Consider the following 23,121-nt stretch of genomic DNA (forward strand, 5'->3'; position numbering starts at 1 on the left):
TTTCTAACTTTGATATTATTTTTAATTTTCTGGGGAAAAAATGATATTTATGCTGAGGATAATGGTGTGAGAAAGAATCCTTACAAACTGTACACTCAAAAAATCAGTAGCAAAATGTTCTTCCTTGAGCTTTCAAACAGTAACTATGTACTTGATAATAAGGTTTGATAACTTACAAGGCATTTTTTTTAATAAATAGAAGGTTCTAATTCATGACACTCTGTCCTTAATATTTACACTGCACATATGAAGTTAAGGACATGCTGTCCTTAAGTTTATCAATAAAAGGTTCTAATTCAGGACACTTGTCCGTAATATTTACACTGCTCTCATGAATTTAAGGACATAATGTCCTAAAGTTTATTAATCGAAGGTACTAATTCAAGACACACTTTGAACTTAATATTTACACAAAACTCATGAACTTAAGGACACGATGTCCTAAAGTTTAGCAACAACACTCATGAACTTAAGGACACGATATCCTAAAGTTTATCAATAGAAGATGCTAATTCGTACCACACTTTGAACTTAATATTTATACAACACTCGTCAACTTAAGGACACGATGTCCTACAGTTTATTAATAGAAGGTGCTAATTCAAGACACACTTCAAACTTAATATTACATAATGAAGTTTTAAGTTTGTTCTATCATCAAATTAACAGATATTTATACCAAAAATAAATTTAGAATATTTATTATTACTAAAAAAAAGAATCGAATACATATTGTCCCCAAACACACAAAAGCATATAGAGATATTTGAAAACTTTCCCTAGATTAGATGCACACAATTGATTAAGCTAAAAAATTGATTAGAACTTATTGTTTTTTGGATAATCTTCTGTGATTTTATGGTGAAATAGGAGGAGAACGCAGGTGTTTATGGAGAAAGCTGAGCGTAGGGCGTTTATGGAGAAAACTGAGCGCATTTACGAAGGTTAGACTTATTATAAGTACGGAAAAGGTCCAAATATGCCCTTGTACTATACGAAATTGAGCACATTTGCCCTTCATTAATACTTTAGCTCAAAAATGCCCTTACCGTCACATAGTTGGTCCATATATGCCCTTATAGTCACACAGTTGGCCCATATATGCCTTTTCGAAACAGAATCCACCAAAACTAATTAGCTCTTTCGTTAGTTGTATTAAAGTATAACAAACACTATTTCCTTTTTATTAGTACATTTTTTTCTTTACATTTCTCTTTTCTTTCTTCTATTTTATTTTCTTCTCTTTTTTTTTTCTTTTTCTTTCTCCCTTATCCAATTTCCTCCGTTGCTAATGTCTTCTCCATTTTCGTCACCAATTTCACCTGACAAAACTCATGAATTCCAATTACTAAGAAAATTCTCCCATAAGGTAATCAAGTTCCAATTTCACTAGCCCTCTAAATAAACGAAATTAAATTGATCCAAAAATTATGGTTTAAACTTTAAAATAATAAAAACATCTCAACCTTTAACAATACTCAAAAGACCAAAATATTTAAATTATTTCCAGAAAGATAATTTAATGATTAAAAGCCAGAGTTCAAGTTCTAGTGTTGTAAATTTGAGTTGTTAGTCTTTTTTCATCTTTTTTCAGCAGGACATTTTCTATTTTTTTGTTTACTTTAGGTTAGGGGTGTACATGGACTGGGTTGGTTCGGTTTTTATCAAAACCAAACCAAACCAATTATATCAGTTTGGATTGGTTCGGGTTTGTTGGATTTTTTGGATTTTTTGTTACATAAATATTATTTCAATCTTACTTTGTTAAATTTTTTATAACTAAATATATGTTCAGTAAAAATTAAAAAATTGACAAACATATGATCTATTAAAATAGTGTTTATAATACACTTTAATACAATTAACGAAAGAACTAATTAGTTTGGGTGTATTCCGTTTCGAAAAGGGCATATATGATTCTAAGGGACCATCTATGCGACACTAAGGGTATTCTTGAGGTAAAGTATTAATTAAGGTCAAATGTGCTCAATTACACAGTGTTATTTTCGTCCGGTCAGGCAACCCGACATTTGGCCCGCCAATTTCAAACGACGTCGGAGTTACTGTATCTGGTTCTCCGTCCAATCTCTTCTCCGGCGACATCTTACTGTAAGTAATATATTCTTAACAGTCACATCTAAGTTCAGAGGTTGTTCTTTATTACGTGAAAGATACATTTTTAAGCAGTTTTTTTTTTTTGCTCTTGTTAGAAGTGATATTCACTCGAAAACGTGCAAATTGTCTTGTGTGTTTCATATATTTCATTTTCTATTTGCTTTTGCAGAATGAAAGTATTGGAATGAAGAGCCGAATGAAGCGGAGTGGATATAGAGGATTGCAACTAGGTCGGGATTGATGTGTAGTTAGTTGAATGATTCATTGATGCGTACATTGTCCAATTGCTTATGCAAATTGTTTTCACAATGATAAAAAGGTTAATTTCAATCCGGAGCTATGTCAATCACAGCGTACATCCTTCTTTCAACAATGAACAGTCAAGTAATGATCATATAATCTTCTTATGTAAGCAAAAGTTATTCAAACAAGCACTAGAGGCATTCGAGTTGTTACAAAGGAACACATCTTACAATTTGTATCCAAGCACGTATGCTCAGCTAGTATCCGCGTGCTCGTCTCTTAGATCCCTGCAGTATGCAAGAAAGGTTCATAGTCATATATTATCATCCAATTATCAACCAGACATGATTTTTGAAAATCATTTGTTGAATATGTATGGTAAATGTGGGTCGTTGAGCGATGCTCGAAAGGTGTTTGATGAAATGCTCGAACGAAATTTGGTCTCTTGGACTTCGATAATTGCTGGGTACTCGCAGAATTGTCAGGAGAATGAAGCTGTAGATCTTTACTTTCGAATGCGACAGTGTGGTCTTACACCGGACCAGTTTACATTTGGTAGCGTAATCAAAGCGTGCTCGAATATGAATCAGGTGGAGTTAGGGAAGCTGTTGCACGGGCATGTCATTAAATCAGAACATGGTTCCCACCTTATTGCTCAGAATGCACTGATTGCGATGTATACAAAGTTTAGTCGAATTAATGAGGCATTGGCAGTGTTCTTGCGTATTAAATCGAAGGATTTAATTTCATGGAGCTCAATGGTTGCTGGATATTCACAGCTTGGCTACGAATTAGAAGCTTTGTCCTGCTTCAGGGAGATGCTTAGTCGGGGAATCTACAAACTGAATGAATTCGTTTTTGGAAGCGTCTTTAGTGCCTGTCGAAGTCTTGCACAAGCAGAATATGGAAGACAAATACATGGTTTAAGTCTAAAATTTGGGCTCGGTTTTGATGCTTTTGTTGGTTGTGCTGTTACTGACATGTATGCCAGATGTGCATGGTTGCATTCTGCAAGAACTGCATTCTACCAAATAGGAAACCCTGATCTTGTATCCTGGAATGCTCTGATTGCGGGATTTGCATACGGAGGTGATCCCGAGGAAGCTATATCTCTCTTTTCTCAAATGAGAACTTTGAGGCTGACCCCAGATGATGTCACAATTCGTTCTTTACTTTGTGCCTTTGTAAGTCCATCTGCTCTCTTTCTAGGAAAGCAAGTGCACTGCTATGTTATTAAGAGTGGCTTTGATTTAGAGATTTCCGTCTCTAATACATTACTTTCAATGTATGCCAACTGCTCAGATCTTCCAGATGCATATAAAATATTCAATGAGATACAAAAGAAGGCAGATTTAGTTTCGTGGAATGCCATTCTTACCGCTTTTCTACAACAGAGTGAGTCTGGAGAAGTCTTCTCATTATTTAAAATGATGATTCTTTCTTCTAATAAGCCTGATCATATTACATTAGTTAATATGCTTGGGGCTTCTGGAAAAGTAGCCTCTTTGGAAGTAGGAGACCAAGTTTGTTGCTATGCCATGAAAAATGGGCTAATTGAAGATATATGTGTCATGAATGCTTTAATTGACATGTATGTGAAATGTGGAAATATGACAAGCTCTAGGAAGCTCTTCGATAGTATGGATAACCCTGATGCGGTCTCATGGAGCAGTTTAATAGTGGGGTATGCTCAGTTTGGATACGGAGAAGAAGCTCTAGATCTCTTCCAGAAGATGAGATATTTAGCTGTCAAGCCAAACCAAGTTACCTTCGTCGGGGTTTTGACTGCTTGTAGTCATGTTGGACGAGTAAAAGAAGGGTGGCTGTTGTTCAGAGCCATGGAAACGGAGTTTGGTATTGTACCAACTAGAGAGCATTGTTGCTGTGTGGTTGACATGCTTGCCCGAGCTGGCTGCATAGAAGAAGCAGAAGTTTTTATCAATCAAATGGAACTTGATCCTGATATTGTGATGTGGAAAACTTTGTTAGCTGCCTGTAAGACACGTAACAATCTTGATGTGGGCAAACGAGCCGCAAAGAAAATTTTGGAGATTGATCCCTCGAATTCTGCTGCACATGTGTTACTCTGTAACATTTTTGCTTCTACTGGAAGTTGGAAGGATGTTGCATCACTGAGGGGTCTGATTAGACAAAAAGGTGTCAAAAAGGTTCCAGGTCAAAGCTGGATTGAAGTCAAGGACCGGATCCATGTCTTCTTGGCTGAGGACTGTATGCACCCGGAAAGGGACAGAATATACTCCATGCTAGATGAACTGTGGCTACAGATGCTGGATGACGACTATTTGCCCCTTCATATTTAGGAGTAAAACATTTGGACGAGATGAGTAATGGATATACACTTCTTGCAATGTCCACATTGTGGAGTTGCACCCTTACAAAACCACATTTTACTTATGCAGGTGTTTTGAGTTGGTTTTATTAAATATTAGGAGATCTGGAAAGTGAAGATCCGAAAAATTTGCGACAAGCTTGACTAGAGAAACAGGGAAGCAGCAAATATTCTTGTGAAATGGTCAAAGCAGTCTGCTGTTTTCCAAAGAACAAGTTGCCATTGTTTCATATAGAGATGTAGTTCAATTATCAGATTGCAGATTAACTGAAGACACCACGGAAGATGGTTGCCAATTTGGAATAGAGAAAGAGATGAAGATAGCAACAGGGAGAAAAGTGGAATTGCGATCAAACGTTAGAACTTAGATCTCAGGAAATATAAGACGGCTCTACTGCTTTTAAGGAGTGAATGAATCCTTGTTTAAGGAAGCTATTTTACCGCTCCTCGAAACTTTGGTATATTAGAAAACCAAGGAGCCACTTCAGGATTTGATCAGTAGAGTTCTGAGAGTGTTCACATCAAGAACATCACTAGTAAGAGCAGAATCATGTAAGGGCCTTGCACTGTATGAAGGTCACAGCAAAAGCTAGTCATGGGTAGGTCCACTCCTTTCTCACTAAATGGTCACCATGTTGAGGAAGAAGCATCTCCTGAGGCATCCTTTCAGGCAAAACTCTTGTGAAATTTGTTGATTCTTTGTTTACTGACTGAAAAAAAAGGCCAAGAGACACTTCCAATAGTTGTAGTCTTCCTAGACCACCTAAGGAATTGATGCAGTGTACCACCTTAAGAAACAGATTAAACGAATCACGAGCTGTAAGAACTCTCAGGACCATTAGCTCCCCTGTGTTGAGGAAGTAAAAGCTTATTTCCACAGAGAAGCAACTCTGAGGTACTTGATACCCAATGGGGCTTTCTCATATGCAGCCCCTTATGGTTGGAAATATGCTATTGCTCCTCAATATAGGTATAGCAGAAAGGCATCAAGGGAAGGCCATGCTCACCGTATTCTCAAGCACAAATGGACACCTCATTACTGTTTGGTAAGAGATGCAGCACCTATATTGCCTGGAGGTGTACAAATCAAAGCTGATGTCTTCTCTTTGGTTAGACTCGTAGTTAATTGTTGTGGTTTGGAGGTTCACTAAATTGTAAGTGAAACTTTGGACCATTTGCTCTAAGAGAGTGGTTAATGCGTAAATTTTAGAAGAAATTGCATCTTTGGGCCTACTTTCATGGTCATCCATAAGAAACAGATTTTTCCAGTATGACATCACATGGTCTGTAAAGAGTAGGACGAGGGGCACTGCGGATTAACTTCAGAAAATTCATTGCAAACAGAAGGATATTAGAACTAGTTGCTCAAACTGTTTCGAAGCTTTGGCCTTAGACTGAAATGACCTCAGGTGGCTATCTGGGTTAATGCATGTGCATCCATATGACTTTTGTGAGTTTTTGCCCAACATGTTCTTTGTTTCTGGTGGAAATGGCTCATCAACCTGTGTAAGGATGTTATTATAGATGTAATACATCAGTTCTAGATTTCCAGGACCCTTGTTTATCTCAAAGTATCTCAACTATTTTTTTTGATAACCGTAGTGTCCGGACTAGCTTACGTGCACCTCAACTAATTACACGGGATACCTGCTGCCTTCCACCAGCAATAGGGCTTGGACAGATGGGAAGAAATTACCTAGTGTTTTTTGTCTCCGCTGGGAGTTGAACCTAAGACCTCATGGTTCTAACCTATTTCATTGACCGCTAGGCCACACCCTTGGGTGCCAAAGTATTTGAAATGGAATGGATACTTACATATTGTAATTTTGTGGTGCATATTAATGTGAAGTTTCTAATCTAAGTATTCTAATGTGACTATAACACTTAAAAATAAAGAAACACTGATCTTCTGAGGTTCCAATTCACCAGATGACATGCTTTTTTATCTTTTACTAAAACACTACACTTCAACAGATATAAACATCGATTGATCAATCTCTAAATTGGTTATCCTACTTCAAAAGAACATTTGTAGTTCAACTCAACATCCTCATGCCCCTCTGGTTGGATTTACATTCTGTTAGCTCGCTTTGCTATTACATTGCCTTGAAATGACTTGAGTGACTCCTCGAGTAAAGGAGTTCTGAGATTTTCGATAGATTCCCTACTTGGCACGCTAACTCTTTTCCTTCTCAGAGTTGAGCATGATGGTTCATCGACCTGATTATTGAGAACAAAAGAATATATTGTTAGTATAACATTCATGTCAGCAGAAAGACCTTGGTTGAAGATAGGATGTGAAGAATGGTAAAATAATAAGATTTAAGAAACCTAAAATCTTTAATAGATGACCATTAATTATCTTCTTGGCAGAAATTCTGGTTTATTGTAAAAAAGGTGAACAAATAAACTCAACATCCCCCGAGTCAAGAACTTGAGAATAACCAATGTCCTGTTCAGGTATCTCGATGGAAATTCCCAAATGATATTTTCCATCGAAATGGTAGTCTTGCCTATTCCAGCGGTCCTCAGTACAAGAGTTGGCGCTAGATCTTTTTAATAGAATTTTTTCTCTATATAATGAAGAGAAATTTTTAACTATCTGAAAGTATATATTCTACTAGTAATAATGTGTAAGTTGACTGAGTATTAAAGTGTTAATGGCAAAAATCATTTATACTTGGATGGTTTTCTGAGCTTTTACCTTGTACTCATCTGTCAATACTTTTCCTGCATTTTCTGCAATCTCTGATACTTTGGAGGAATGACTGTCTTTCATTTGTTTCATATCCTCAACACAAGGATGAATAAATGAGTAAATCTTCTCACATTCATTATGATCAAGTTTCAGCAAACCTGCAGCAATTTCAACTTTATGATGCTGTGGCAATAAGAGTCGAGAATGTCCTCTTGGCTCTTGCAACATCAGAGGAAGAAAAACTACTATTTATTCACAGGCTACATACTTTCCATAGCAGAAAGAAGATTCCTCTTGGAAATAGCTGTTTCTTCAAGTATAGAAGTCACTGTAGAGGAAAACTGAGTGCTGGTCTTTCCATTTGATTCCATTGCACTCCTGAAGATATGAAGGTAAAAAGGAAAAAGGAAATAAGGTTCTCCGATAAGATAGTAGTTGATTCATGAAATGATAACTTACTTCATAATGCAATCAATTGAGTTGATATTTCTTGTTTGTTGTCTAAGAAGAGATTCTTCGGCATTTCTCCATCCATCTTGGACCCCCTTTGATTTTGCCAAGCTGAAATTTAAGATGAAAAATTTAAATGCTTTCTCAAGGTATACAATCCAAAAGCAAAATATAATTCTTATAAATGTATATCATCATAAACAAACTCAACCAGCATTCGACGTGCCCTGCTAGACTACTTTTCCAAAACTCCAATCTAGTTGAATCCTCGATATGGTGGGCTTGTGTGCTTTCAACGTAGCTTGTCCATTCTTCATAGGCAGAATTAGTGCAACCTTGTATGTTTGAGAACTCAGCATTTAGATTTCTGGTTTTGATACTAGAGCACTCTCTAAGGCCATTTACTGCTGTTTGAACCTAAAGAAAAGGAAAAATGGAAGTGTTTGATAATACTCTGCCTGAAATTCCATGCTTTTAGGAATAAGAAAATCCATGAAAGGGCTTTGATACTAGTGTTAAGTTCCATTCACATTATAAATCTTTATGAAATAGCATTCTCAAGCTGTGATTATTTAGTTTAAATTCTAAAACCATAAAAGGTATGTAGAAGTTGCAATGAAGAAGCACATACCAGCCTTTTCTTCCTAGTATTAGAAGCTGACATAAGCTCTGCAACTTTTTCTATCAGTTGTCGTTCTTCACTTGCAGCCAGCTCCTAAAAGAATTAATTCAAAGGGTGAAAAGAAGGATCGATCTCTTCATTTCTAAGGTGGATCCAGAACAGCAAAAAAATACCTCAAACTTCTCTTCAAGGGTGCAGAGTTGCTGATGATTAATTGTTTGCGATTTTTCATCCATTAGTCTCAATTTTGAAATGTATGAATTTAATGTCTTGAAAAAGTTGAGGAGAACTTCAGAGGTTAATTGAATTCCTTGATATCTTCTTGTTTGATTCTGACAGATGGAGAAAGAATAAACAAAGTTAGCACAAAAGCTACTATATTAAAAAAAAAAAAAGATTCTGGTAGCATGCTTATATACCTGTTGTTCCTTTTGCACAAAAGCACTTATTTTCACCTCAAGCTCCGTAATGTTACCTTGCAGACCGTTGAGTATAGCATTAACATCGGCAGAAATCTTTGCAACAAACTGCACTAGGAATCAGGAAAAATTGAGTAATGAAAGGGTGTAAAGGAAGTAACACTAACTGAAGGAAGGATCTTTACTTACAACCATAAAGAAAGAAGAATGCTTTGATACTTCTGAATGCACTTCACTAAAAGCTAACTGAGAGTTTTCATTAAGTTCTTGGGCCGAAATAGCTAAATTCTGAATATCAGAGCTATACTTGTCTTTCAGCTTCTGGAGCTGACTCTTTAACTCATCTGTACCCTGCCGTTAAATTCAAGAAGGATTGGTACTGTTTGCAGGTCGCATATAATGAAAGTACCATATGTCAAAGATTTTTTACTATACCCTTCTTTTAGTAGCTAAGAAGGATTGTGTATCTTCTAATATTACATTCAATTGCTGCTCTTGTTTGGTTACAGAAACTGCAGTGTTTCTCTTTAAACTTTCAAGCTGCTGAGTTAATTTGTTGCGGAAATTTTGCACGAGAATTTTGTTTCTCTCCTCCCTATTGTTGGTTTTCTCTATTTTATAAAAAACATATGTTAGAAGAAGAAAGATGCTAGCCAGATAAAGACCATAAGAAATAGTAAGACGAACCAGTTTTGGCGAACAAGGTGGATATCTCTGATTCTGCATTCTCTACTTCAGCTCGAAGCTCAAGTGCTTTGTCAGTCATTGCCTTTTCTAAATGACGAGAGGTAAAATTTGCAGATTTCAGTACTTTCAAGAATGAACTTTAAGATACCAATTTGCTATTAATGGACATATCTTTAGTCCTACATGGTGTAGGATTCAGGAAAACTTTGATTCATCTTTGTATTTCCATGAGATGCTTGGGGGACACATTACAGAGTTTAACTCACCAGATTTAATGAGATTAGATACCAGATGATCCTTCTCTTGAACCGTCTCTTTAGCTCGACTATTTTGAGCTTGTAGATCATTGAAAGCTTGTTCAGCTTCCTTGAGTTCTCTCTGCCATAAAACAGAGGCTGGAAAGTTTAGTTATCTTCAACTTTCTAGCTATCTTGGTAATAAAAAAAGAGATATGGGAAGTAACTTGTTCAAGTAACATTCCACCTGAGTTCTCTCAAGTTTTTTGGTTAAATCTGCTGTCAGTTGTCGCTGATAATCGTAAAGATCCTGAAGCTCTCTCAGTTTCTGCTCAGAAACTGACTTCTCAATGATCTTGCAATAAATTAGGACTTGCATAAGCTGCCTACACGACAGACCAGGTGATACTTACCTTATTTTTGGACTCTAAATCAAGTTCTAAGAACTTCAGTCTCTCAAATATTGCCTAAAAGGGGAAAAAGAAAAGCATTTGAGCAATTAACTTTCTTCCTATTTTACAGATCAAGAGTTGCACTCCAGATATATTGATGGGAAAAGCACCTTGTGAGCTGCCTCTTCACTCAAGTAGCGGTCTTGTGGTATGTAGATTCCATTCTTCTCCCTCGTTGCGTGTAATTCTACAGAGAAAAGAAGAATGCCTACTGTTATATCACCACATAAATTAATTATTTCTCAAAGTACAGATCTCATTATAACCTTGCTTTAGGCGGTCCATCTCCACATACAGATCTTTGATTAGTGCAGATTTGGTTACTTTCTGGTTGACCTGGAAATAGTACTTGAGGATGACATTAATGGTGGATAACATTATTCAAAAACAAATTTTTCCTAAGAATAAAATTAACAACCTCTGGCCTGTTTTTAATTTGCTTGGCACGGTTAGCATATTCAAGAGTACTGAGAGTCTCTTCCAAGCACTGAATGGACGGTGAAACTGTGGCAATTATGCATGTCTTTGTTTTTCCTCCTAATGAATCCCTCAGTAACCTTGTCAACTTGCTATCCCTGATATCCCGAACACTCATTTTCAACAGTTGCTTCTGTATTATAACATCTATTAGAATGTTTATATAATGATTAAACGAGTTTTATACCTGTATGGAACATGTCCAGAGTGATCAACCAAAGCATTGATGACCCTGCCCAAGGTAAGCAAGCTCTTATTTATCTCACCAGCCTCTCTTGCTCTTCCCTGGATTTTAGAGAAGTAAATTCCATTACAACCCTCAAATCTCACTGTAATAAAGTGAAAGATTTAACTTGTATACGTTGACAGCATAAAGATTTTTTCTACTGTCAGTGTACTTTAACTTGTTATAATCGGTTATAATCGGTTGTCTGCTTTATTTTTATGTAACTAGTTCCACTTATAATGGGCAGTTAGTTGTAGTTATCTTTCAGGTGACTTGATAGTGCATTTATTTTATATTGTCAGTGTATAGAAGTTAAACTCGTAATTGAAATGGCATAATAACTACTTTTGATAATGCTGAGGAGAATATTGACCGGAGAAGTTCCACTAGTTTTGTACCTCTTTTGCTCCCGAGCGTAAAATGTTCTCAGATCCAGCTAGGTCAACAAGATTAAGTTTTCCACACTTTATCAGCTCTAGTCCCTCAGGAGTGCATTCCTTAACTTGTAAGGTGATGGAAAATATTGAATGAGACCTATTGCTTTGTTTATTAAGAAGCGTCTCAGCTGTATGCTTATTTGCAGAGCCTTTCTCCAAAATTTTGTATATTTCATCTGCGGTTGATACTGTCACCTCTTCTAGACCTCTGATGAAAACTGCACCTTTTCCATCTTCCATAAGGGCTAATGGCTTCCTCGGCTTCTCATCTATCGATTTTGATTCCTCGTCAAGGGAAAGAAGATCTGTTATTTCCTCATTGTAAATCTCTATATATGCAACTTTCATACTGTACTCAGCCTTTTGAGTCTCCAAAATGTCAAAAATTTGCTGGACTGCTCTTGGGATTACTCCGGCATTCTTGTGGAACTCCCCATTCTACAAGCATTAACATTGAAATGGATATAAAAAATGATAAGCCAACAAAATGACAGTTACATTCGAGGGGTAGCCCGGTGCACTAAGCTCCCGCTATTACGCGGGGTCCAGAGAAGGGCCGGACCACAAGGGTCTATTCTGCATGAGACTGTTTTCACGGCTCAAACCCGTGACCTCCTGGTCACATGGTAACAACTTTACCAGTTACATTTGAGGGTGAAAAACAAAATAAAAGAAGAGAGAATCAGAGAAAACCTTCTCTTTAATTGCTTCCCCTTCCATTGTGTATGTTTTCCCTGTTCCAGTTTGGCCATAAGCAAAAATAGTACAAGTATATCCCTCAAGAGCTTCATTAACAAGAGGAGCCACAGAATGATCATAGAAGTCCTTTTGCTGAGATGATGGACCACAAACCTAACAAATATTGTGGCACCAAAGGGGTTCAAATTTATAACTACACAAATTTTCATAGTAATGTAAAATGTAGAGAACAGATTTAAGCTGACATTATAAGAAGAAAACCTTATCAAAGACAAAGGTTTTGTTTAGTTGCTTAGTAGCTGTGTTCAAATTTGCAGTAACTTCTTTTTTCAGGTCGTTGCACGAGATCACCGAGGGACCTTTCACCTTCATTTCATCCTCATTTTGAGGCCTGAAACACAAATATGTCACGTGCTAGTAAGTTTCAATGGTAACTTGATGAGTCGATCTACCTACACGTCTTGCTTTTGGTGTTATATACTTCTAACCTCTCAGTAACGAATGATCATGTGAGACAAAAATTATTTAGCTCGAATTTGTCTGGTCAAAAACGAAGAGCTTGATTATCCAGACTACCTGAATACATTTTTTTTTTCAATATTAAGAACATTTAGAATTCCACATGTGTGGGCTTGCTCATATTGACTGTCCCAAGCCTAGATAAAAGGAGAAGGTTGTGGTAGGCTGACAACCAACATAAAAATCGTCACTCATAATGAATCCTCACAATACAAAATACACTTAAATGAAGCGACATGGACAATGAGAATTCATATAAATGACCCCAACTTGATCGGGACTAAGGCGTAGTTGCTGTAAGAACATGTAGAATAAGCAATGGCAAATTTAACTAGTTCATACCTGCAACGCAATATAACTTTCACATTTACCCCTTTTTCGTCATTTGATCGCGAATCTCTGCATAGCTTTTCATTTGACCACAGTGTTTGAGACATCAAGAAAGGAGGTATACTCCCTCTTCGTTGATGATTCAACTTTGGTGTTTCCATCAAAAATGCCCTGTTAATCTCACTTTAGGGAGAAGAAAAGAAGGCTAAAACTTCTTAATATATGATAATATCAGACTCCCAAATATGCAGATTATTGTTTATAAAACTTGAGGATATAGTTCAGGATCATCAACTCTACTAAAACTCATGGCTTCAAATTCACAGAACAAAACATGAGAAAACATACAGTGCCCAAGTTTCAACATAAAAGAACAAATTAGGAATGCCTAAAGTTGCTGGTTTTTTTATAATTAAATTAAAAATAATTGTATATATTATGTGTTCTTGATTACCTTATGCAGATGGAAACTTGCAGCCGGCTGGCCGGTTGGATGTTAAAAGGTTTTGGATATCAAACACTAGTAAAGTAGTAATTAAAGAAATCAAGATTTAGTTTGAGGTTGAGAATAAAACAAGAAGGGAAACAGAAAATCTTTGGCGTTACATTTGCATAATAAAGTCTGTATCTTATTGATGAGCTTTAACTACTTTATTGACGTTTTTTGTCATTAGTCAATGGGACGTTAGAAAAAAAAGACATTAACTTCTGTATTAGCCTTTGTTTATACAATAAGAAATAGTCATAAATGTATGGTGTGTTGCTGAAGTGTGTTGTCACAAAGAAACTGAATACAGTCTAACTTTTGTCATTTCGCTACTTTATTGGTAGCAATGTAGCAAATTCATGATGAGTTTAACTTTTATACACTGGCAATTCATAATTGTTTACATAATTAAACTAAGGTGATTTACAACAATAAGCAAATGTTTATATAACTCCGAAATTGATAACCTAAAAAGTGCAATAGTGTACAAATTATTTACATTGGCAATATATATAAGTTAATTCGTGCCTAAATAGAGGTGTCACGTCACATGTCAAGCTTGTAATGAAAATTGCCTCCACAGGTTCAACATCTTAATTAGTAATTAGTAAAGTAGTAATACATTAGCCAACTTTTTAATTAAAAGGGTTCTTTCTAAAAGCATTATAGTGCTGACTAAAAGTTATGAGCATCATTGTGATGAACTAATGGTGCTTCAAGTAGTATAGAAATTATGAGCTAGGAGAAAACTTGACAATTTGCAGGTAATTAATGCATTTCATAGAAATAGAATTTTGACATATTCTAGAATTTATTGGTTAAAGTCCATATGCCTACTTTGTCAATTCACACGATGCTCACTAAACAATCTTTTGGTCATTAAAACCTAAAGAAACTATGTGGATTTGATAGTTTATGGCATAGAAGATAAACTGCAAATAAGCATAAAGAGCAACAAAAAAAACCATTTTAGAAAATAAATCTCTTAAAAATTAAGACAAGTTTGGAGAAAATAAAAAAGTTATTCTTATGTTGCCTATAATAACTTTGCTGAAAGTTCCATAAAAGAAACAGAAAAAAAATTGAAGAAAATGAAAAACGGCCTTTTCCTTAAAATGCAAATTAGCGTTTTTTCAAAAAAAATAAAATATTCAAGATAAAGTGTAAACAGCTTTCTTGCTTTATTTCTTTTGACACTATTTACTTTCGGATGATTTATTAGATCTCATATATTTGAGAATCTCTCAAATTTATTTCGTGTAACTTTTTTTAAAAATTCTTCACACTTTCTTTGATTCTGTAATTGGAATACTTCCCATTTAGCTAATTGTCTATTTCATACACACTATATAATCCAAATATGTTTTCAAGTTTTTCTTTTCCTACCATTTTAGCTTGTTTGGATTGTTGTTACATGCCGTTTTATAATTTATCGTATTGTACTATATTGTTTGATGAATGCAACGTTTGGACAGGTTGAATCATTTGTTGTCGTTTTATGATGTTACACACCAACAATAAAAAGAATAAACTTGCAATATTACTAAGAAAAAAATAGGATACAAAGTAGAATTATTATATAAAAAAGAAGGGTAAAGGATAAAATATGATTATTTAATAATAAGGACAAGACGAGAGAAAAAGCAAGATAACGAGTAACGACGATATCACACCAAATCCGTTGTTCCATAAAGGGGCACTTTTAGTCGTTACGTAACGACAGATTTAACGATACGATACAATAAAATTTAAGTAACAATCAAAACAAATATTGTATTTAAAGTAACAATAGGTAATAATCTTCCAAACAAGTGGTACCATAACATGATCGAAAAACTTTGCAATCGAAAAATAATGGGCCTCATTTTTAACTTTTCGCGATTTTTTCTTTTGCCACAGCAATTATCTGAAATTAAAGAATACATATTAAGGACGAAAAAAAGCAAGATAACGACGCTATCACACCAAATCCGTCGTTCCATAAAGTGACACTTTTAGTCGTTACGTAACGACGGATTTAACGATACGATACAATAAAATTTAAGTAACAATCAAAATAAATATTGTATTTAAAGTAACAATAATAGGTAATAACCATCCAAACAAGTGGTACCATAACATGATCGAAAAAGTTTGGAATTGAAAAATAATGGGCCTCATTTTTAACCTTTCGCGATTTTTCCTTTTGCCACAGCAATTATCTGAAATAAAGAATACATATTAAGTTTGTAGTTCAAATGTTTTATTTTAATAAATTCTATAATATTCATATTTTGACGTTTTCTAAATTTTTATTAAAAGGTCCTCAAAATACTTAATTTCGGATAGATGTAACTTTGAACAATAATAGACCTGGAAGATGCGAACAAGTATATTTAAGGATAGTCTTATCTTATGAGTGGATTAATATGGAAATAATTCTTTTTTTTTTGTTTGTTGACTTTCCAGTATCCTCAAGGGTCTGTTCAACAGGATAAAATTAATATTAAAGGGTAATGTTCAACAAGATAAAATTAATATTAGTTATTTAATAAAAATATTTATGACATATTTTAGACTATAACAAAAACAACAATATCCGGTAAATTCCTACTAGTGAGGTTTGGGGAGAATACGATGTACGCAGTCTTATCCCTTCCATGAGTTGACAAAGAGGCTATTTCATATAGACCTTCGGCTAAAGAAAAGATGAAAAGAAGCAATGGCAACAAGTAGTAATAACAAGAAGATATTACGAAGATTGAAGCCAAGATAGCAATTAAACGATATGTAGTAATAGTGTTAATAAAAAAATATCATATTAATACTAATGCTATCGAACTAAGGAAGAGAAAGAGAAACGCTTGACTATCTACTAATATTCTACCTTAATCCCCGACCTCCACACACTCCTATCAAGGGTCATATCCTCAATAAGCTCCAATTGCACCATGTCGTGCCTAATTACGTCGCCCCTAGACTTTTTTGGCCTACTTCTACCCCACCAAAGCTAATTTCTCACACAACCTAACTGGGGCATTTGTGCTTCTCCTTTAAACATGCCCGAGTCATCTCAGCCTCGCCTCCCACATCCTATCCTCTAAGGGGGCCACTCCCACCTTATCCAAGCAACTTTATTCCTAATCTTATCTAATCTGGTATGCCCACACATCCATCTCAACATCCTCATTTTAGCTACTTTCATCTTCTGGACATAAGAGTTCGTGATTGGCTAACACTGTGCCCCATACAACATAGTCGGTTCAACCAATACTTTATAAAACTTACCTTTAAGTTTCAGTGGAAGAATATTATTATCACAAAAGACACCAGAAGCGAGCATCCACTTCATCCACCCTGCTCTGATACGATGTGTGATTTCCTCATCAATCACCCCATCATCTTGTATTACTGACAAAAGGTACTTGAAATTTTCTCTCCTGGGATGACTTATGTATCAAGCGTCACATCCATGTTCGCTTTCTGGGTAACGTTCTAACCTTGCACTCCAAGTATTCGGTCTTGATCCTGCTCAACATAAAATCTTTAGACTCAAGAGTTTGTCTTCAAACCTTCAGCCTCTCGTTAACACCGCTTCGCGTCTCGTTCATCAGAATTATGTCATTTGTAAATTGTTTGCCCGTAAAATGGTATAATTAAATTTGTTCGTGGTTTCTAGACAAGTGAGTTAATTTGATCCAAAATATAATGAAATAACATAGAAAATATAAAATACTTAGCCTTAGAATATAGATGGAATGACAGAGCTGATGCGTCCGAGAACAAGGTTTTCGAGAACGACAATGACGAGATCAAAAGTGAGAGAATAAAATTATATTAAGATGTTGGATAGAATGTAGTATAAGTTAGCCAGAAAAATTTCTTTTACAATGATAACAAAGCTCTCTATTTATAGCTATGTCTAGGATCATGCCCTTCTTTAATATCAATTATGAGGGTCATTGATGAAGATATAACGTTAGACATAAATGCCAAATTTCTTGTAACGAGCCATCATCCTTAATGTTGTAAAATATTCGGTATTAAATGTTACCGGACGTAAAGAATTTAATACTCTTTTTATGATCGTTATTCCTTCCAGTGACAAGAGAAATAGCTATGTTCGGTGGCCATCTCCAACTTGTGTTCCACGTGTCCTTTCTTTAAGCGGCCATGTGTCATGTCGTATTTTTCCCTATACATATATTCCCCCTGCTTTCCAGTGACATAACTTTGTGTTATCGAGAAGTTGGTAGAAATACTCTTTTGGCGGAAATTACTATAATTCCTTTTAAAGGCCACTGACGGTTGATTAGACGCATGTCTCTCCTCATTTAATGCCCCGAACACGCGTCATCCCACGATTCATCACAGCTTTTTGCCGATTATCGAGGTAATCATGGCCATGAATTTAGCCGCCAAAATTTTAGTTATACGCATCACCCTCCTCTTATGTAATTCATAATTTCTCAAACTTCTAACTTGCATCTTTATTTCCCAACTTTTCTCTGATCTTCTTCGAACAAATAATTTTCCTTCCTTCTATTCCAATGGCTTCCTCTTGAAAACGTGCTAGTTCTTCAAAGGGCAAGAACAAAATCGAGGATTCCGTTCCTCTAACAGTGGGTTCCATCATCCCAAGAAGGCTTATTACTTCGAAGGATTTTGAAGAGAAATTTTCTACTGCTAACCGTCGTACATGAGCTGTTAGTAGATACACTTCTTCCATTCGCCCTTCCAGTACTCCTGCTGTGAAGGAGGACTGTCGATGCCTTGAGTTAGATATTATTGATCCTATTTTATCGGAGAGAGTGACCTTTCCCAAGGGAGGTTTTACATATTTCTTTACGTATCCCTTTACTTTGGGTGCGTTTTCTTTGAGAGGAGAGCTTGATTATGTAATTGCGGAGTTTTATCTTCGCTACCAGGTGTGCTTGGCACAAGTAAGTCCGTCAGTGTGGGGGACGATCTCTTGCCTTCAGCATTTGTGCTAGGAAACTGGAGAGGAGCTAACCCTAGCTCATATGATGAATCTCTATTCCCCCAAATTCTTCCGCGGGGAATGATAAACCTTTGCAAGCATGACTACCATGCTTTACTGTCTATCATGGATGACGACAACGACCGTGGGTGGATGGAATGGTTAGTTGCATTTGCCACCAGCGACATTATTCCAACAACGACTTCATCCTTTCTGGTTGCTTGGAACCGCTCTAGTAAGTTCCCTTTAATAAACTTTTTCCTACTAAATATTCTTTCATGCTCATATTGATTCTTCAACCTTCATTTGTTATAGCGACCCGATGGATCCCACCGGTGATAGTAGGCTTAGACCGGTGGGTTCAGAAGATCTTGGACATCACAACCCCCGAAACTCATTTGTGGAAAGAGATATCCCTTAAATACGGGTGGAACGCCAAATATCATGGTAACTTTAAATTAACTTGTTTTCATTTTTTGTACATAAAGAAATTGGTTGAACCCTTTTGACTTGTTCATAAAATTAAGTCTAACTGCAGGCTCAGTTGATGTCCCCGAAGAGGATGTTTTGGCTGACCCTGCTGATGCGGCGAGGCTGTTTCAGGAGGCACTTACTCGAACAGGCATCCCCGGGCCTGCTTCGGGCGCAAACATTTTTTCACGGAGTCCCCGGCCAAAGAACAAGAAACCCAAGAGAATACGTTCCTCTACGGTCTGGGAAAAGAATAAGAGGGCAAAGGTTGATGCCCCCGAGTCATCTACGATGGCGATGGTGACAGGTCCTCCTTCCAGGCTGGTCATAGACACTGTGATGATCGATGATGATGAAGAAGCTAGTGATGAGGGAGATTCTTTACATAGAAGGGTACGATCCTCATCATCTCAACACGATGCTCGACCTGTTGAGACAATTGCACCAACTGACGATGACGTCTCAGCACTTTGGGGAGAATCTGATTTAGTTGAATATGCTAACTCCCGCTTCCGAGCCCCAATTGTTATGACCGGTACCGCAAGGCTGGATATCGGGTATGTGCCATCGTTGGTTGGCGAGCATCAAACAACCAGCACTGCATTTGATGCAGCTACTTCTCACTCTTTAATTCCATCAGCTTTATCTCCACCTTCACCACCACCAGCAACTGTTGCATCATTTCTATATTCATCCACTCTTCCAACAACGGTTGCTACATCATATCCATCGACCGCACCTGACCATGAAGAAGGTGTACCTCCTCCACAGTCCCCAGTTCATGGGAATTTGGGGCAAAATTATGCAGCCCATTCTGAAGATCCACAAAGGAGAAAGAGTGTTACCCTTTCGGTCTCCACCGGGTGCAACTTGCTTTCGAGGCCGGTGGAGCTTGCTAACTATCTGAAGCCTTTGGCTTCAAAAAAAGACTGGGAGAAGATTCAGACACTCTCGGGGGAGTGTTTGTTTAACAATGCCATGCATAACGCCGTAGCGTTATGTTCCTTTCTTCTTTTGTTATTTCTTCTACTTTCGAACAAATATACTATATGTTTTACCTCTTCTTGTTTTATAGGCCAACATTCTTGCTTCTGAGGGACTTCAGAGGCTGATTCGTGAGAAGGAAGAACTTACTTCTGAAATGGATTAACTTTTGGCAGAACGGGACCAGACTATTCTCTGCCTCTTGGAACTGGAAACCAATGCTCCCTAGGTAGTTGTTTTGGAGGCTCATTTACAGAAAAGTGAGCAAGAAGTGGTAACCTTTAGCCAAGAAATTGGGCCGCTGAGGGTTAGATTTGATGAAGCCAAGGCTAAATGGGCAGAAGTCCAGAACGTCGTTCTTGCTGCAACCGATCGTTAGGCTGCCTCTGCTGAAAGAGTGATAAAACTGGAGGCAACCTTAAACTCCAAAAGTGAAGAGTTTGCTCATATGGTGGCGAAACATGCCCATCTAGAAGAGAAGTACAGGAAAACTATCGAGCATAATAGGCTCTTTGGTTCAACTGTCCGTGAGCTCGACGTCAGTCTTAAATCTATTAGGTCCGCTCGGGAAAACCTTTTCGCCGAGGTTACTCAACTCAAAGAAGAACTTAAGCGTCGAGTAGTCTCCCTCATTGTTGAAAAAACTTATTCCATGTATAGCATGAGGAGAAAAACCTTGGAAGAGGCCAAGACTAGTATCATTGACATTGGTGCCCAAATTGCTAAGGCCCGAAAGCTTGAGTTGGCTGCAAAAAATGGACTCTCAGTGCAGTCTGACACTCCAGGTTCTTCTGATTCCGGTTCCGAGTTTTAGGAAACTGAAGAAGGATTGGAAGGAGATGATGTCGAAGACCAACCTAGGGAAAATGTTGAGCCATTGGTGGAACCATCTACTACTCTTGGGGATGCGGATACTTCTCTTCCTCCTGATTCCAGAGACGCTGCAGTTTAAATTTTTCTTTCTTTTTCTATTTTGTACCTTTATCATTTTGACGCGTTCATGTAAATAAAAGCATATTTTTAGCTCAAGTATCGTTTGAGTCTTACTTCCGTTTGAATGTTCATGCAAGTCTTTAACTTTCGTACTTGCTCAAGTATTCTGCGCATGTTGTTCTGTTCGCGCTTTATTATGTGTAATCTCGGATGCCTTTTCCTTCGAGGCATTTTGGTTCCGAGTATTATCCCTTTTTCATGAGGGTTTCCATGAGTATTTGCGCAAGTTTGCTTTTTGCGTCTTTTTCATATGCGGCTTATGGTTTATTTTTCCCCGATGGCATTCTAGATTCCGGGCATTGTTTCTTTTGGAACCAACCCTTTAACGTGAGGGTTTTTATAAGAGAGGGTCCTCTTATGTTTACAGTGCTCTTGAAGAGGACGTCTCCTATTCATTACGGCACTAACATTTGAAGTACTTGTTTAACTTTCAAATGGAAAAATTAACTCATCGTTCAGACAAGAAATAAGAGAAAAACAAAAGGATTGCATTTCATATAATTTCTTCTATTTTTAAAAGTACATAAGTATTTTGCTATGCAGAAAAGAAATTGTCATGACTTGTAGCTATCTTGAACAACTTGTTTCTACGGGGCTGGCTGCGTAGTCCCCGGTCCCCATGATATATTATGTTCCTGGATTTTCGTTCCCCGGTTGACTTGGAATTCAGTGTTGCCGTATTCTCATATCATCCCCCCAGTGTTCGAATGCGAAGAATGCGAATTGGAACACTGTAAGTCTTGTATATTCGAAGATCCCACCAATGAATTGCTAGGTAATCCTTCACTTGGAAACATATCTTGTTTCCCCTTAGGAACCCATGCTATCGAGCGAAATAATAACTAACAGTCCTCTAGTGGTTTGTGCTCGTGAACGGTCGGGTAACCTCCATTCGGTAGCAAACTTAACTTCCTAGTGGGAATTTGCTATCGAAGCAAAGATTATCTAATCGTCCCCGAGTGGAAACTTGTTCGTTTGCCTTGTTGTGAAAGGTCTTATCACTGTTGTCTTTGTAGTATGCTTTCCGTCGCTGCCTCATTAAAAACCTTGCCAGAAAAACCCAATTGGGACAAACATTGAACGAAGGGAAAAAGAGTGCAGCACGTATTTTCTATTTGACTGTTATTTGTCAGTAGTAGTATCTTTTAAGGTGAGCCACGTTCCAGTTGTTGGTCAATTTGTTTCCACTCTGGTTCTCCAACTCGTACGATCCTTTACTAGTGATAGCTAAAACCCGGTAAGGGCCTTCCCATGTTAGGCCTAACTTGCCCGCGTTAAGTTCCCTGGTGTTTTGTGTTACCTTCTTCAAGACCAATTCTCCTACTTTGAAATAACTAAGGTTGGCTCTTTGATTATAATATCGCTCCATTCTTTGCTTTTGAGCCGTCATTCTGACATGCGCTAAATCCGTACGTTCCTCGAGCAACTCCAAGTTGATTAGTATTGCTTTGTTGTTCGATTCTTCGTTTGCCTGTAAATACCTTAAGGTTGGTTCCCCTAAACTACAGCCCATTGTCGCATGCAATCTCTTTTGGTATCCCAAACCTGCAAATTATATTTTCCCACAGGAAATCGATCACTTCAGGTTCTCTGATCTTCTGATAAGGACCTGCTTCCACCCATTTAGAAAAATAGTCAGTCAAAATTAAAAAAAATCTTACCTTTCTAGGAGCCGGTGGTAGCGGTCCGACGATGTCTATTCCCCATTTCATGAACGGCCACGGGGACAAAACCGAATGTAGGAGTTCTGCCGGTTGATGTACTAGTGATGCATAGTGTTGGCACTTATCACATTTTCGTACGAAGTCTTTAGCATATTGTTCCATACGGGGCCAGTAATATCCTGCCCGAACTAATTTCTGCGCCAAAGAATCTGCACCTGAGTTGTTGCCGCATATCCCTTCATGGATTTCTCTCATGACATAGTTAGCTTCTGATGCTCCTAAGCACCGGGCCAACGGGCCTTGAAAGGATTTTCTGTACAATTGGCCTTTTTGAAGCTATAACGTGCAGTTTGGCATACAACGCTCTTGATGCTTTGGAGTCTTCGGGCAACTTTTCATGCTCGAGATAATCGATTATTTCGTTTCTCTAGTCTCAGACCAAACTAATCGAATTTACCTTATAGTAATCTGTGTCCAAAACTGATTTCATCAAATGTACTACCATCTCTGATTTCGATCCCTGGATTTCAGTCGATGAGTCCAAGCCAATGCATCTTCTTCGACGTTGTCTTCCCTCGGGATATAAGTTATTGACCACTCTC

At 37.2% G+C, this 23,121-nt stretch overlaps 2 protein-coding genes across 5 annotated transcripts; one reads left to right on the forward strand and one right to left on the reverse strand.

Annotated features, from left to right (window-relative positions):
* Positions 1 to 1,984: 1,984 nt before the first annotated feature.
* Positions 1,985 to 6,575, forward strand: LOC107812676 (pentatricopeptide repeat-containing protein At3g53360, mitochondrial-like). The gene is made up of 2 exons (XM_016637828.2): positions 1,985 to 2,109; positions 2,285 to 6,575. The coding sequence occupies exon 2, from the start codon at positions 2,406 to 2,408 to the stop codon at positions 4,677 to 4,679; it is 2,274 nt and encodes a 757-aa protein (XP_016493314.1). The 5' UTR covers positions 1,985 to 2,109; positions 2,285 to 2,405; the 3' UTR covers positions 4,680 to 6,575.
* Positions 6,501 to 13,555, reverse strand: LOC107812674 (kinesin-like protein KIN-5D). Of its 4 annotated transcripts, none has more exons than XM_016637826.2 (23): positions 13,415 to 13,555; positions 12,973 to 13,143; positions 12,373 to 12,502; positions 12,106 to 12,264; positions 11,374 to 11,850; positions 10,937 to 11,034; positions 10,691 to 10,847; positions 10,539 to 10,608; positions 10,383 to 10,459; positions 10,234 to 10,287; positions 10,068 to 10,148; positions 9,851 to 9,962; positions 9,585 to 9,671; positions 9,333 to 9,508; positions 9,090 to 9,248; positions 8,898 to 9,005; positions 8,652 to 8,810; positions 8,488 to 8,571; positions 8,068 to 8,273; positions 7,866 to 7,967; positions 7,675 to 7,784; positions 7,413 to 7,564; positions 6,501 to 6,928 (listed from the first exon to the last, which is right to left on the reverse strand). In XM_016637826.2, exons 2-23 carry the CDS (start codon positions 13,119 to 13,121, stop codon positions 6,779 to 6,781), a joined length of 3,057 nt encoding a protein of 1,018 aa, XP_016493312.1. In that variant the 5' UTR covers positions 13,122 to 13,143; positions 13,415 to 13,555; the 3' UTR covers positions 6,501 to 6,778. The 4 variants fall into 4 exon arrangements, with proteins under 4 accessions (XP_016493312.1, XP_016493313.1, XP_016493310.1 ...); XM_016637827.2 differs by having other exon boundaries at positions 8,083 to 8,273; positions 9,087 to 9,248; XM_016637824.2 differs by having other exon boundaries at positions 9,087 to 9,248.
* Between the last annotated feature and the right edge of the window lie 9,566 nt (positions 13,556 to 23,121).

The sequence above is a fragment of the Nicotiana tabacum genome, chromosome 2, assembly GCF_000715075.1.
Source record: "Nicotiana tabacum cultivar K326 chromosome 2, ASM71507v2, whole genome shotgun sequence".
Lineage (NCBI taxonomy): Eukaryota > Viridiplantae > Streptophyta > Magnoliopsida > Solanales > Solanaceae > Nicotiana > Nicotiana tabacum.

Excerpts from the sequence above, each read along its gene's own strand:
- LOC107812674 (XM_016637824.2), bottom strand. The coding sequence starts at position 13,121 with ATGGAAACACCAAAGTTGAATCATCAACGAAGAGGGAGTATACCTCCT. Across the intron at positions 8,811-8,897 it reads TTGTGCAAAAGGAACAACAG|AATCAAACAAGAAGATATCA; the intron begins GTATATAAGCAT and ends TCCATCTGTCAG. Across the intron at positions 7,565-7,674 it reads TCTTCTTTCTGCTATGGAAA|GTTTGCTGAAACTTGATCAT; the intron begins GTATGTAGCCTG and ends AAATTGCTGCAG.
- LOC107812676 (XM_016637828.2), top strand. The coding sequence starts at position 2,406 with ATGCAAATTGTTTTCACAATGATAAAAAGGTTAATTTCAATCCGGAGC.